This window comes from Mercenaria mercenaria, chromosome 9 (genome assembly GCF_021730395.1).
Source record: "Mercenaria mercenaria strain notata chromosome 9, MADL_Memer_1, whole genome shotgun sequence".
NCBI lineage: Eukaryota > Metazoa > Mollusca > Bivalvia > Venerida > Veneridae > Mercenaria > Mercenaria mercenaria.
This window is the reverse complement of record NC_069369.1, coordinates 22,262,255-22,274,171: the sequence shown is the minus strand read 5'-3', so window position 1 is coordinate 22,274,171 and position 11,917 is coordinate 22,262,255. Positions and strand designations below refer to the sequence as shown.

Sequence of the window (11,917 nt, the reverse complement as noted above, 5' to 3'; positions counted from 1 at the left end):
GTATGCGACCAGCAAGGATCCAGACCAGCCTGCGCATCCGCGCAGTCTGGTCAGGATCCATGCTGTTCGCTTTCAAAGCCTATTACAATTAGAGAAACCGTTAGCGAACAGCATGGATCCTGACCAGACTGCGCGGATGCGCAGGCTGGTCTGGATCCTTGCTGGTCGCATACCCACTATGTTGGTTTTCTCATGGCACGGCTCATATTTATTCTTACACAGGTAGGGTTTCGCTTTGGAGAAGCTTTGGAACGTGGTTATTTCTATAGGTCGTTGTCCTGGTATTGTGTACATTTCTTTACCTGCCTTGAATATACTCAATCAAACTAAGTATGGTAATTTTTTTCTTAATTACTTAATTGCACTTTCTTAGATTTGTATATACTTACATTAGACGCTTGTAGTACAAAGTGTTTGCCTTTTTATTTGTTTACGGAGTGAAACCATCTCGGTACAATGTAAAAATAAAGCAATATAACACTAATGTCAGAAGGTAACTTTATTGCAAAAATATAAGAATGCATTATAACAATCTGGAAGTATTTTGTCTTTTTACACTATGTACATGTAAGTGAAACAACAGAAATGAATTTTTTTTTTAAAAAAAAACGTCAAATGTAACAAATCAACTTTCACAATATTTTTATCTAATGCATCACACATAGATAACGTTCTATGAACAAAACAAGACACCATACCCCATGTGCTAACTGCACTAAATATAGCAAAACGAGTTCGAAAGCTCAACATTCTGATTAGACATAAATTGAATGCAGATATTTTAACAATAAATAAATAATCTACAAAATGGCAGGAACATCTTAAACACGCATATCTTTAGCAATGTCTATCAACTTCTTCATAAAAAGTAAAACAAGTACATTTACATTTCACGAAAAAAGATATTTGATAATGCATAACAATTATTTTCTTGTGTCGTTTAATTCAATCGACCATTTATAACTGCAATATTTAAGATCGTTAGCGGTAAGCAATAAACAGCTAATAAACAAGCAAATGCAATCACATAACAAAAAAGTTTATTTGATACACTTAGTTACGTTAGTTCATACAGATCTAAAATTAAAACTAAACTTGATATGTACATGTACTTTGTTGTTAATAAGGAACTATTAAGGTTTATGTATCTGTTACTTAATCAGTCATTTATAAGCCTGATCATTTTTACTGTATTTGTTACAGATACATTTCTTACAAAGTCATTAGAAACTGACCGAGACTCGTATTTGTAAGAACTTTCTCTATTAAATAAAAGTGTAAATGAGAAAAAATATATAGCCAAAATAGCCATTTTTGCAAAGAAGTTTTAAAACATGAAACTTAAATAACAGCCAAGTTGAAACACATTAAAGAAACCCTTACATTTAAAAGTATCACATCATACGAGTCTTTTATCCAAACACTAGCTGAGCATAACAAATAAAACCTCCACTGTTTCATGTACATGCGTAAACTAGAGACACATCAAATAAGACTATCTAATACCAAGAAATTGGCATACCTTACACTGCCTTTTACGTTTGTTTCAAAGCAGTGTCATATCGTTATCACAATCAATTTGATCGGCTTCTCTTGCAAAACTTACAAGGCTTTCAAAAGCAACAAAACATATCGCGAATGGAAGCTCTTTGGTAGGATGTCTACATTTTAAGCTCGGAAAAGCAAACTTAAACACAATTCGTATGCTAGCAAGTTCTTTGGCTGGGTGTCTACAACACTACCAAACAAGGCATTTCTTTGATGGATTGTATTTTGAGACGTAAGAGCACTTGAAAACCTTCTGGAATGCTTCCGAATTTGACAAGGCACCTTGGATCCTGAAAATAAAAATATAACTTGTGCAGAAATCCCAGTTCCAGGCATAAAGTTAAAACTTTTGTTTAAATACCCACAATAGCTTTGAAATGACATGTACATTTAAGACTTTGCCTGAATTATTGAAATTTTACCAAAAAGCATGGTAAGAGTTTTAGGAATATATTAATAGTACATATAACAAAAATTTACAAAGTATTTGGTAAACGTCTTAGAATTACATATATTTAATTACTATATATGCATGCACTATAATTTACATTGTGCTTCAAAAGAACATTGTTGTAGCTTTTGTAACAAGAATTTGCTAAGTTACCAAAACAATGACATTTTTCACAAAATATACTGCATGCCTACAACATCTTCTAAGTTATAGGGCAACATCATAACAATGTTTATAAATCATAACTATATACCATATAATTCATGATGGCATTACGAAGTTTGAAAATGTCTGGAAATCTATATAATGTTTATATCTGTATTTTAAAGATTCAATGTGATTTTATTTCTAAATTGGTAAGGAAAAGTAAATAAATATGTAATGAAATATTTCATCATTTTAAAGGGAGGTAATTAATAAACAAATGTAATACATGACACTTATATAGTACTAAAAATTTGTTTTTAATTAAACTCCAGAAAAAGTAAATTCTACTGTTGGTCAATACAGAGCTTCATTATATATCAACCTAATGTGTTGCAACCAGAGTAATGGACCGGACAAGAAACATACCATGTTAACCTTTAACCTCTGAGTGTGATTTTGACCTTAGCTAGGCGTCTGGGTCTTGACACGTCGTCTTATTATGGGAAACATTTGTGCCAAGTAATTTCAACATCTCTTGATGAATGGCAGTGTTATGGACCGGAAAAGAAACAGACCATGTAAATCTATAACCACTATCTGACCTAGACCTTAGAGCTAGAAGTCTAGGTCTTGCGCATGATACGTCATCTCATAATATGGGGAACATTTGTGCCAAGTAATTTCAAAATCCCTTCTCGGATGGTAGAGTTATGGACCGGACATGAAGTGTGACGGACGGACGGCAGGAAGGGCGCAGCCTATTTCTCTGTCACCCCTTTTGTCTTCGAAGAAGGCGGGGAACAATTAAACATATCTAAAAACGTGCAATAGCATTGTACAATTATTACCTGTATGGACCGGGGCTGTGGGAATCCCAGAGCAAAAAGTCTTCGATCCCAGAATCTTTCCATTTTGAGCAATATAACTGTCAGAAAATAGAAATTGTTGATTATGTACGAACATATATAATTTTGTATATATAATTTAATAGCAGTCGAATAGTTGAATCGCCATTAAGTTAACGGATAAAAATCACACACCGCTATAATAAAATTTATATACGAATAGAATAGTTACCTTTCAATCGCCATTAAATTAATGGATAAAAATCAGACACCGTTATGATAAAAAAATTGAATAAAATTTACATACGAATATAATAGTTACCTGAGCAAAGCTAACATAGAAGATTTGTCTGTTAGTCAATGTAACTCCTGGGATTGGTTCTTCGGTTCCATGTTCCTTTAACCATAACTCGTACGCCTGTAAGCATAGATATGACAACTAAAATCTAGCAGAAAAAATGGCATTTAACGTTTGGATATGGATATTGAAAAAAAATCGAATTTTCTAAAATGGATAAGTAGTAGATAAGCACACAAGTACCCAATGCACGATGTACTAGTAGCCAGATATTGTTAAATATACATGAGAAATTTGTGTCCATGACAAAAACTAAAACGAAAACAATCAGTTTACCATGCGGTATTTATGTCTACATAGCATTGTTCTAAAATAATTACTGTTCCATCCATTTCTTCTGTGACAAGATTTTTCCATGATTTCTTTCTACGTATTGGACAATACAATTCACAGCAACGATCATTCCAAACAAATACGAACTGGTAATAACAGCTTTTAAATTTCCAAAATTAAGTTTTAAGGTATTTACAGATGTTAACTATAATTGTAAAATTTAAAGTATTTTGGACACCAACAGATTTTCCACATTGGTTTAATTTGCAATGCTATGTTATAAAATGTTCAGGATATTCCTGTGAGTATTAAAGCATCATTTACATGCAAACATTTTCCTATGTGTTCGAAATTTTCAAACGAGAAAAAATAACATTTTTGGTCACAAGACAACAATATCATATCGTAAAAGTTCAAGAAGTTTCTATTACAAAACCTGGAAATATGTTGATAGATATATAACTGACATCTTGCAAAATAAAATCGAATTTCATAAAAAATCCAGGTAATGGGAAATGTACTTCAGATAGACTAAACACATATACATATACTTACAATATGAGCAGCTCTAAGGCCGCCATTATCAGCAATATTTTCCTCGAGGGTTTGCTCACCATTGATCTGACAACAAATAATTTATATATGATGTAATAAAAAAAAGTTAAAAAATCTTATGAAATTGGACTTATAGTGCAAAAAGAAATTTTACTATATTTAAAAATGTTTATATTTTGAGGCATATTGCCATATTGTAATTTTTATTTTTGATTAACATGTTAAGTGTAAAATTGATAAACTGACCGGCGTGGCATTCAAATTTCCAATTACCATTTATGTACACATTTAAAAATGCATTATATGAATGCAAATGCCAATGTTTAAAATGTTATGTTTATCTTAATTTTGCATTCTCGTGCAATTTATTAAAATTTGTAAAAGGAATATCTGAGGTAAAAGCTGAACGTTTACCACATCTGTGGATTTTAAATGAACGATTTATTTTGAAAAAAAACTAACCGTATGATTATTGATTTTAAAATGATCATACTGGTCCTTCATACATCCGGTTGTTTCGTTGAACTGGCTCGCAGTAACTGGGTCCCACCAATCTCGTAGAACACCACGACCGTCATACTGCCGTCCTGTAACACGAACATATTTATAGTTACTTTGATTGACTGGGTATATAATTTGTTCCATTGAATTAAAAAAAAATAGCTTTATAAGAAAAGTGGATGAACTACGAAATGAATTTCCTTCTACAGTAACAAAATACTTACCCCTGATGTCAAATGCGTGTGTGATTTCGTGGCCAATAAGAGACCCAATCGCACCGAAATTTAAGGCACTGAAATAAAGAAATATCTTGTAGTTTAATTTAATAATCTGTAAAATTTTATTCATAATAAATTAGAATCATAGTTTATTGCCTATCATTTGCACTAATAAGTAACAATTGTAAATATGCACGAAAAACAAAATTTGTTAAATATGGGAACACTAAGAGAGAGAGGGGGAGAGAGAGAGTCTATATTCTTACCTTGGACCTTCATTACTGAATATCGGAAGATGGAACAGTGCAATAGGGAATATAATGTCATTTCGGACAGGCGAGTAGTCTGATTCTACAGTCACTGGTGGATTCAACCAACTGAAATCATTACAGAAATTTGCTTACATTAAAAAATGTATTTAAAGCGATTTAATGTTTATTTTAAACAATAACTGACTATACACCTAAATATCATACATGTATTATTTCACGAATAATGGAATATTTCTAAATTTATAGTAAGAAATGGAATTAATACAGTATCAATATTGCATCATAAGATATTAATGTATAGATTAGTGTAATCGATTTAATGAGAAATTTTAATAAAATGAAGTTAAAGAAATTATTCGCTTGAATCTTAGGTATTTAAACGAAAGGAATGATGCATTCCGCTAATTATAGAAACTGTTGTCTTACTTGTTATGCCTATCAAATTTTTCGTTCAGGTTTTTAATCAAGTTTTGTATGGTAAACGTCCGCCAATTGAGCAAATTTCTGAACCAGTCTGAGCCAACGGAAAACTGAAAATAACATAACACATTTATCAAAAGACTAAACAAATATTTATACACTAATGAAATACAAAACAAATCGGGGTAGCGATTTATGACTTCATTTAATTCAAATCTAACAGACAGTGACAAATTGGAAAAGAGATCTATTACAAGAAAAGCTATGAAAACAAAATTATCCGATGGCGAGTACAAAATTCCAACCAATAGCCATTAAGACCAAGCAAACAAAATATACATCAAATTAAATACGATTACACAATTTCAACTTAACCTATTTAAGTAAATAAAATGCTCATTTGGAAGAATATAACGCAACCAAAGAAACAAAGTTCAGACCCTGTTAGAATATATGGGTCTATCCGCGAGAATTAATATGTGTTACTTCGCCTTCGCTGCTTAGTTTCAGCCTAAGTGGAAACTTAATGGAAATTCAAAGAAACTGTTATTGCAAGAATTATATGAAAATGATGCAAACAAACTTATTAATATTCTGGAATTTTCCAGTTGTATTTGATACAAATATATAACTTTTTAAATTATTTAAAGAGATTATGACCCGACATTGTTGAGACATATCGCATGCGTTTCCGATTATGTCTGACGGAGCAAGCCGATAACAGTTCTAAAACTACCCTAGTACTGAACTGTTCCGATACTTCTCCCCTAACCTTTTCCGCCGGACCATTAAAATTATAATTGCTGCCTTCTGCAAAGACATTTTGTTCATGGGTAAATGGCTCATTAGCGTACGGTTTTATCAGTATTTTACATACGTTTTCCTGGTTTACAGTCCATGTCTTGATACCAGATATCAGAGTTGTGATAGGGATACACCTAGCGGTAAGTGCTTTTATTTACACTGTCCGATGATTTCAAATCCTGTTTAAGAGTGAAGGTTTAATGCGCACTATAAACCTGACTCCCCGGTCATGTTTAAGGTAGTAGAGGTGTAATAACAATGTTTACAAAATGGCATTTGCTTGGTATATTCTTAAAGATGACCATGTTTCGCACTGCTTTGCAATTTTTTAACAATATTTACCATGCCCTTTTTTCAAAATTTTGTATAACTTATGGTATCTCCTCTAGCTCAAGTAGAGACAAATTTCAAAGTGATGACCACTTTACAAAACGTTCGCAAAGAACTCATTTTACCATTAATTTTAATAAAAGAATCATCAAACTATTGGTAAACAATTATAAAACACAAATTAAAAATATGAATATCATTTTATCTAGGGTTCCTCAAGTACACGGACTTAATGATACAGAATTCTAACTTCAACATAGAAAAAATAAGGTTGAATCCTGTGTTTCTGTTTTGAATTCTGCTTACTTCATTCAAAAATGACCTTGGGACAGACGTATAACCTACCTAAATTTCTTCCACAATATGTAATCTAAAGAGTGAAAGCAAAATAGAGAACTTTTACCACATGTAACTATAAAGATGTGTAACTCTACCCCTTCTGTTTAAGTAGTAAATTCAATTTGAACAGCAAGAAATCGCTGATCAAATTACTTTTTTGTACAATAAATCAATCATAAGTCTTGAAAGAAGTAAAAACTTACCAGAAAAAATGGAAAATAAGAGAAAAAAAAATTGGTCCCAGTAGGGCTTGAACCTACGCCCCCTGAGAATTGCAGTAAAAGTGGGTTTATGTTAGGAATTGAATACTCCTCAAAAAGGAGGTACTCTATTACACCTCTACGACCTTAAGCTACTGACCATTCATAAGGAAATGTTCAACCGTGTTCATTTGTTTTTGTCCTCGTTGTCTAATTATTGTGTTTCATGTATGTGTCTTTGTTCAAATGTCAATTACGTAATCATCTACACATACTGTAACATTTTGTTTAGAAGAGGATCGACTGTTTCTATTGGACCTTTCCAATTGGTGTTTTGATAATAATAGAATGATATTGGCTGAAAGCCAATGATGCAAATATCATCAATATATATGCGTCGATACACAAGACAGGTAGCTAATAATTACACAGATAGATAAAAAATCTATTTTCAAATAATTTGACACCACTATCAAGCTCTTTGAAAATAGCTATCAAGATGAATTCTGAATAGTGCTTACCTGTTCATAAAACTGGTCAAGGAATGTGGTATTGAGAATGAAAGACGGATAGCTGACCTTTTCTATCATTTCGTCAATCTAAAACAGTTAAATTGAACATTTGATAAAAATGTTATGATGTATATGCACATGATGAACTTACGTTCAATAATGTTTTGCTATAAGAAGACCGATTTAAAATGGTTTGAAACCAAATCTATTACTATGGTACATTTTTACATAGCTGTATGTAATATGAGAGCTACAGCAAAACTTAAAGATAAACATGTATACTAGATACAAAGTTCGAGCGTTTGCTATGGAACTAAAACCTGTTTCTGATATGGGTAAATCGTGTTATTTTTTAAAAAAATTTTCATATGCTTATATAACATCTGAAATGATGACCTTTTCGGAAGCATGCTGCTTTGTTTTTGGATCCATCCATATCTTGCGTAGTAGATAATCTTTGAATGCTTTCTTTACATAAATAACCAAGCTCTTGATCTGAAATGTTTGATATTCAGTATTCATATGTGGTGTTGTTATTTCAACCGTTTCATAAATGTTTGCGTCGTTGAGCTATAAGTTACATCAACATAAATTAATTTAAGTCTCGGACTACTTTTTCAGCTGCAACTGAAACATTCTTTCAGCTTTTACATAAACATATTTTCATAAATATCCTATAAATAGAAATACAATCACGGAAAATGTCTAATTTTACTACAAAATATAAAAAGTATCATGCAATGTAAGAAATCTTATACTGAATTCATCTTTAGAACTTTGTACCTTCTGGTTTATTTTTACGTCGGACTAATCTACCAACTTGCATTTCAAGCGTTGTGACTGTTAACAGACTATTCCTTTCATGTAAATATTTACATTTGGTTGAAGTACTATATTCCTAATATCTTATTACAAACATCTTAAGTATAATTCAAGGAACTATTTCACCGATTAAACAATATATGTCTGTATAATTAAACGTAAAAACAATTTTAAAAAATGATGTAATCATTTCCCTGAACCCATATTCATCAAACGATTTTGGTTTCTAAAGTGATTTTTGAACAAAAATACAGCAAATACTTTAAGTATATGTGTAAGATCAGACGAAAACTGTTTGTGAATACGGGCTCTGAATCTAGAGCTAGCAAAGACAAGTCAAAGCAAATCATGAGAACATGCATTTACATGCAAACTGAAATCAGAATAAACAGAAGGAGTTTCTGGATAGTGACATACTGCGTATAATATGTCAAGAACAGCCAGCGAAAGAAAAGGTAACTAGAGCTGCTTTTGAGAAAAGCGCATGTCTCCAACAACTGCCTAATCATGTGAACAATAGTATATGAATCAATCATGCATCAAGACCTCAACCGCCTTATCAGACTTTCAGTGCTTTGATTATTAAAAAACAAGTTTGGCCCGATTTGGCTAGTTATCGAACTTGCCCGAGGACTTAATGGCAAACACATTTTGTTCAAGTTTTGTGAAGATCAGATGAGAAATGTTCGACTTAGAGTGCGGACAATATTTGTGACAGACACACAGACTGACAGACACACACACACAGACAGGAGTAAATCAATATGTCTCCTACACCACTGTGTGGTGGGAGACATAACTATCAGCGGACAGATGTCGACATACAAACCTGCCGGACACGATCTACATCCTACGCGTTTCAAGAATTATGTTTATATGAAAATTGCGCTACATATATATAAAAAAGAAGACCCTACAGGCAAAATTAGAAACATATTAGAAAATAAATATAGTGCATATCCAAAGAGGTCAAACTGTAAAGAAGGATATCGCTACAGGTATATATAAAGTCGCTACAAGTGAATATACAGACGTTTCTACAAAATCAAGAAAAAAAATTCAATAGTTAGGAAAACACTACACTTAGAGTCTCATAAATATCTTAAACTTCTACATAGTTTTTTAATCACAACATATAACACTTATAAAGAAAACAATCGTTTTATGAAATATGAAGTTTAAAATGATCTAGATTATATGATACTGCAGTAATATCATTCCCTGTATACTAGAATGTGAAATACGTAGGAAACAATTATTTTTAAAACAAAGACTTAACATATAACTACATATGGTATTCTAACAACAGTAGATATTTATAGAGCTTAGGCTAGGTTACAACGCTAGATATACAGCAAAACACGTTTGTTTCAAAGACGAAGAAACACGAAACCTACCCTTGACATTGACTTATCTACGGACGTAGCGTTGACGTATATTGCTCCAGTAGCCAGTCCAAGAGCTTTATTTGTGTAAAATGTACACCGTCTCCAGTGCTCACCTTCAATGTCAACCTCTGCGAAACGTATATAGAAATAGCATTCAATAATTAGATAGAAGGCAGACATTAGTTATGTAGCACCCAGGCAGGAGATGAATTGGCATTTCTTAGAAATAACAAAGTTTCAGTTAAGGTCAGAACATGTGTGTAACACTTCTAAGATTCTGCTGACATATGTGTTATTGACATTTTAAATCACCATAGATTTAACAACACTTTTATAGTCTATTCTTAAATTTTATCTCAAATTTTAATAGTAAGTCGCAGTAACTACTGTGCATGTTAAATGAGCATCATCTAACCATCACATTTACCTGGGAGTATCATCACCCACAACAACAAAACAAAAAAACTGAAACAGCATCGTAGTACATGTAGAAATCATGAACGTAGCATGATGATCACCATTTAAAACATATATGTAACTTTCAATTGCATTCAATTTATTTCATATGACCTCTATACAGACGTCATAAGATTATTTACCTGTTGATGCATCCATATCAGGATCAAATGTGCTCATATCAAAGTATTTGAACATAGATCGTGCAATACTCAACACAACGTACTGCTTCAGGAGACTGAAAATAATGTAAAGCGTAAACTAAATGGTGTATTAATGAAAAACAGTTTTACTTTGAATTGTGATAAGCTCAAGCAACAATTTTTTGTTATGAGAAAATAAAACCAAGCATCAGCATTGAATCCTTACATGTTTTTGATTGATGAGACAAATGAATAAAACTTCAGAATTAAACACTGTATTGCTACATGTAAGTACGAGTGAAAAAAAAATTAAATAAAGTTAAGCGACAAATTTGAATAATGCTATGCGATGGAAGAGTGAAAATAAACTAAACTTTCTTTGGCTTTAAAAATAACTAATGAATGTTAAGAAATAGACCAAAAGTGCCCAAGCTTATTGGAAATAACGAATAAGACAGGTGGTATAAATGAACCATGTGGTGTTGTAGATTTTTTATTGATGGTCATTGAGTTCTACATAGTCATTTTAAACAATAATTATCTTCTACACATTTTCGATACATGAGAAAAGATGAAAAAAACAAAACAAAAAGCAAAACTGAAAAAAAATCTGTCAAACGTTTAAATCAAGGATAAAATGCCTACCTGACTAAAGTTGAGTTTTGTTTATACTCTTCAACAATGGAACATACTTCTAACAGTGCGTTCTCGTGTAGAACAATTACTTCTGTTTGGTCTTCTATCCTTTTAGACGGCGATCCTACTATCCCATTCAGATAGGAAGTCCATGGAATCTAAATAAAACCGCAAAGTGTTTTTATCTCTACAAGAAAATATATTACTAAAAGCAATTTGTTTGATTGACTTGTCGTCATCAGTGTCATATACAAGTCTTGAACTACGCACTGGCTGACTGCTTAATGTGGCTTTTTTCGTCATTGTGTCACTTGAAATATGTACTTGTATATGCCTTATGGTTCTGAATACGAAAACTAATTTTCTATCTACTGTTTCATTTAATTTGAAATGTTTAATTATACTGGACATCATCGTACACTTAAGGTGACGATGTTTTATGTTTAAAAGTCCTAGATCACTTAAGTAAAATGTACCATATTTTGATTTAAAAACTTACCATATTACCACACTTGGAATGAAGAACTTTTACTGTCATAGCGTTGTACGCTTGCGTTCGATTATGAATGTGTAGATCAATATCATGTGCCTGAAAACAGATAAAAGAATAAATGCATTACTTAACTGCCAATAACGTATCATACAGAAGACTCAAGTAATACATAGAAATTCCAGTAATAAATGAAGACGCTGACTCTG

At 32.0% G+C, this 11,917-nt stretch overlaps 1 protein-coding gene across 5 annotated transcripts in view; it reads right to left on the bottom strand.

Moving 5' to 3' along the window:
* Nucleotides 1-486: 486 nt before the first annotated feature.
* LOC123546030 (endothelin-converting enzyme homolog) overlaps nucleotides 487-11,917 on the bottom strand; it is an 81,593-nt gene continuing 70,162 nt past the window's right edge. For 4 of the 5 annotated variants that reach the window (XM_053551007.1, XM_053551010.1, XM_053551008.1 and 1 more), the window contains 15 exons: nucleotides 11,718-11,807; nucleotides 11,228-11,376; nucleotides 10,583-10,677; nucleotides 9,993-10,111; nucleotides 9,425-9,445; nucleotides 8,170-8,268; nucleotides 7,783-7,860; nucleotides 5,595-5,698; nucleotides 5,163-5,273; nucleotides 4,903-4,970; nucleotides 4,640-4,764; nucleotides 4,178-4,243; nucleotides 3,314-3,409; nucleotides 2,995-3,071; nucleotides 487-1,838 (listed from right to left, as the gene is read on the bottom strand). In XM_053551007.1, coding sequence (XP_053406982.1) covers nucleotides 1,739-1,838; nucleotides 2,995-3,071; nucleotides 3,314-3,409; nucleotides 4,178-4,243; nucleotides 4,640-4,764; nucleotides 4,903-4,970; nucleotides 5,163-5,273; nucleotides 5,595-5,698; nucleotides 7,783-7,860; nucleotides 8,170-8,268; nucleotides 9,425-9,445; nucleotides 9,993-10,111; nucleotides 10,583-10,677; nucleotides 11,228-11,376; nucleotides 11,718-11,807 — 1,398 coding nt within the window. In that variant the 3' untranslated portion in view covers nucleotides 487-1,738. The remainder of the gene's footprint in view (nucleotides 1,839-2,994; nucleotides 3,072-3,313; nucleotides 3,410-4,177; nucleotides 4,244-4,639; nucleotides 4,765-4,902; nucleotides 4,971-5,162; nucleotides 5,274-5,594; nucleotides 5,699-7,782; nucleotides 7,861-8,169; nucleotides 8,269-9,424; nucleotides 9,446-9,992; nucleotides 10,112-10,582; nucleotides 10,678-11,227; nucleotides 11,377-11,717; nucleotides 11,808-11,917) is intronic. The other variant, XM_053551009.1, reaches the window with a different exon arrangement.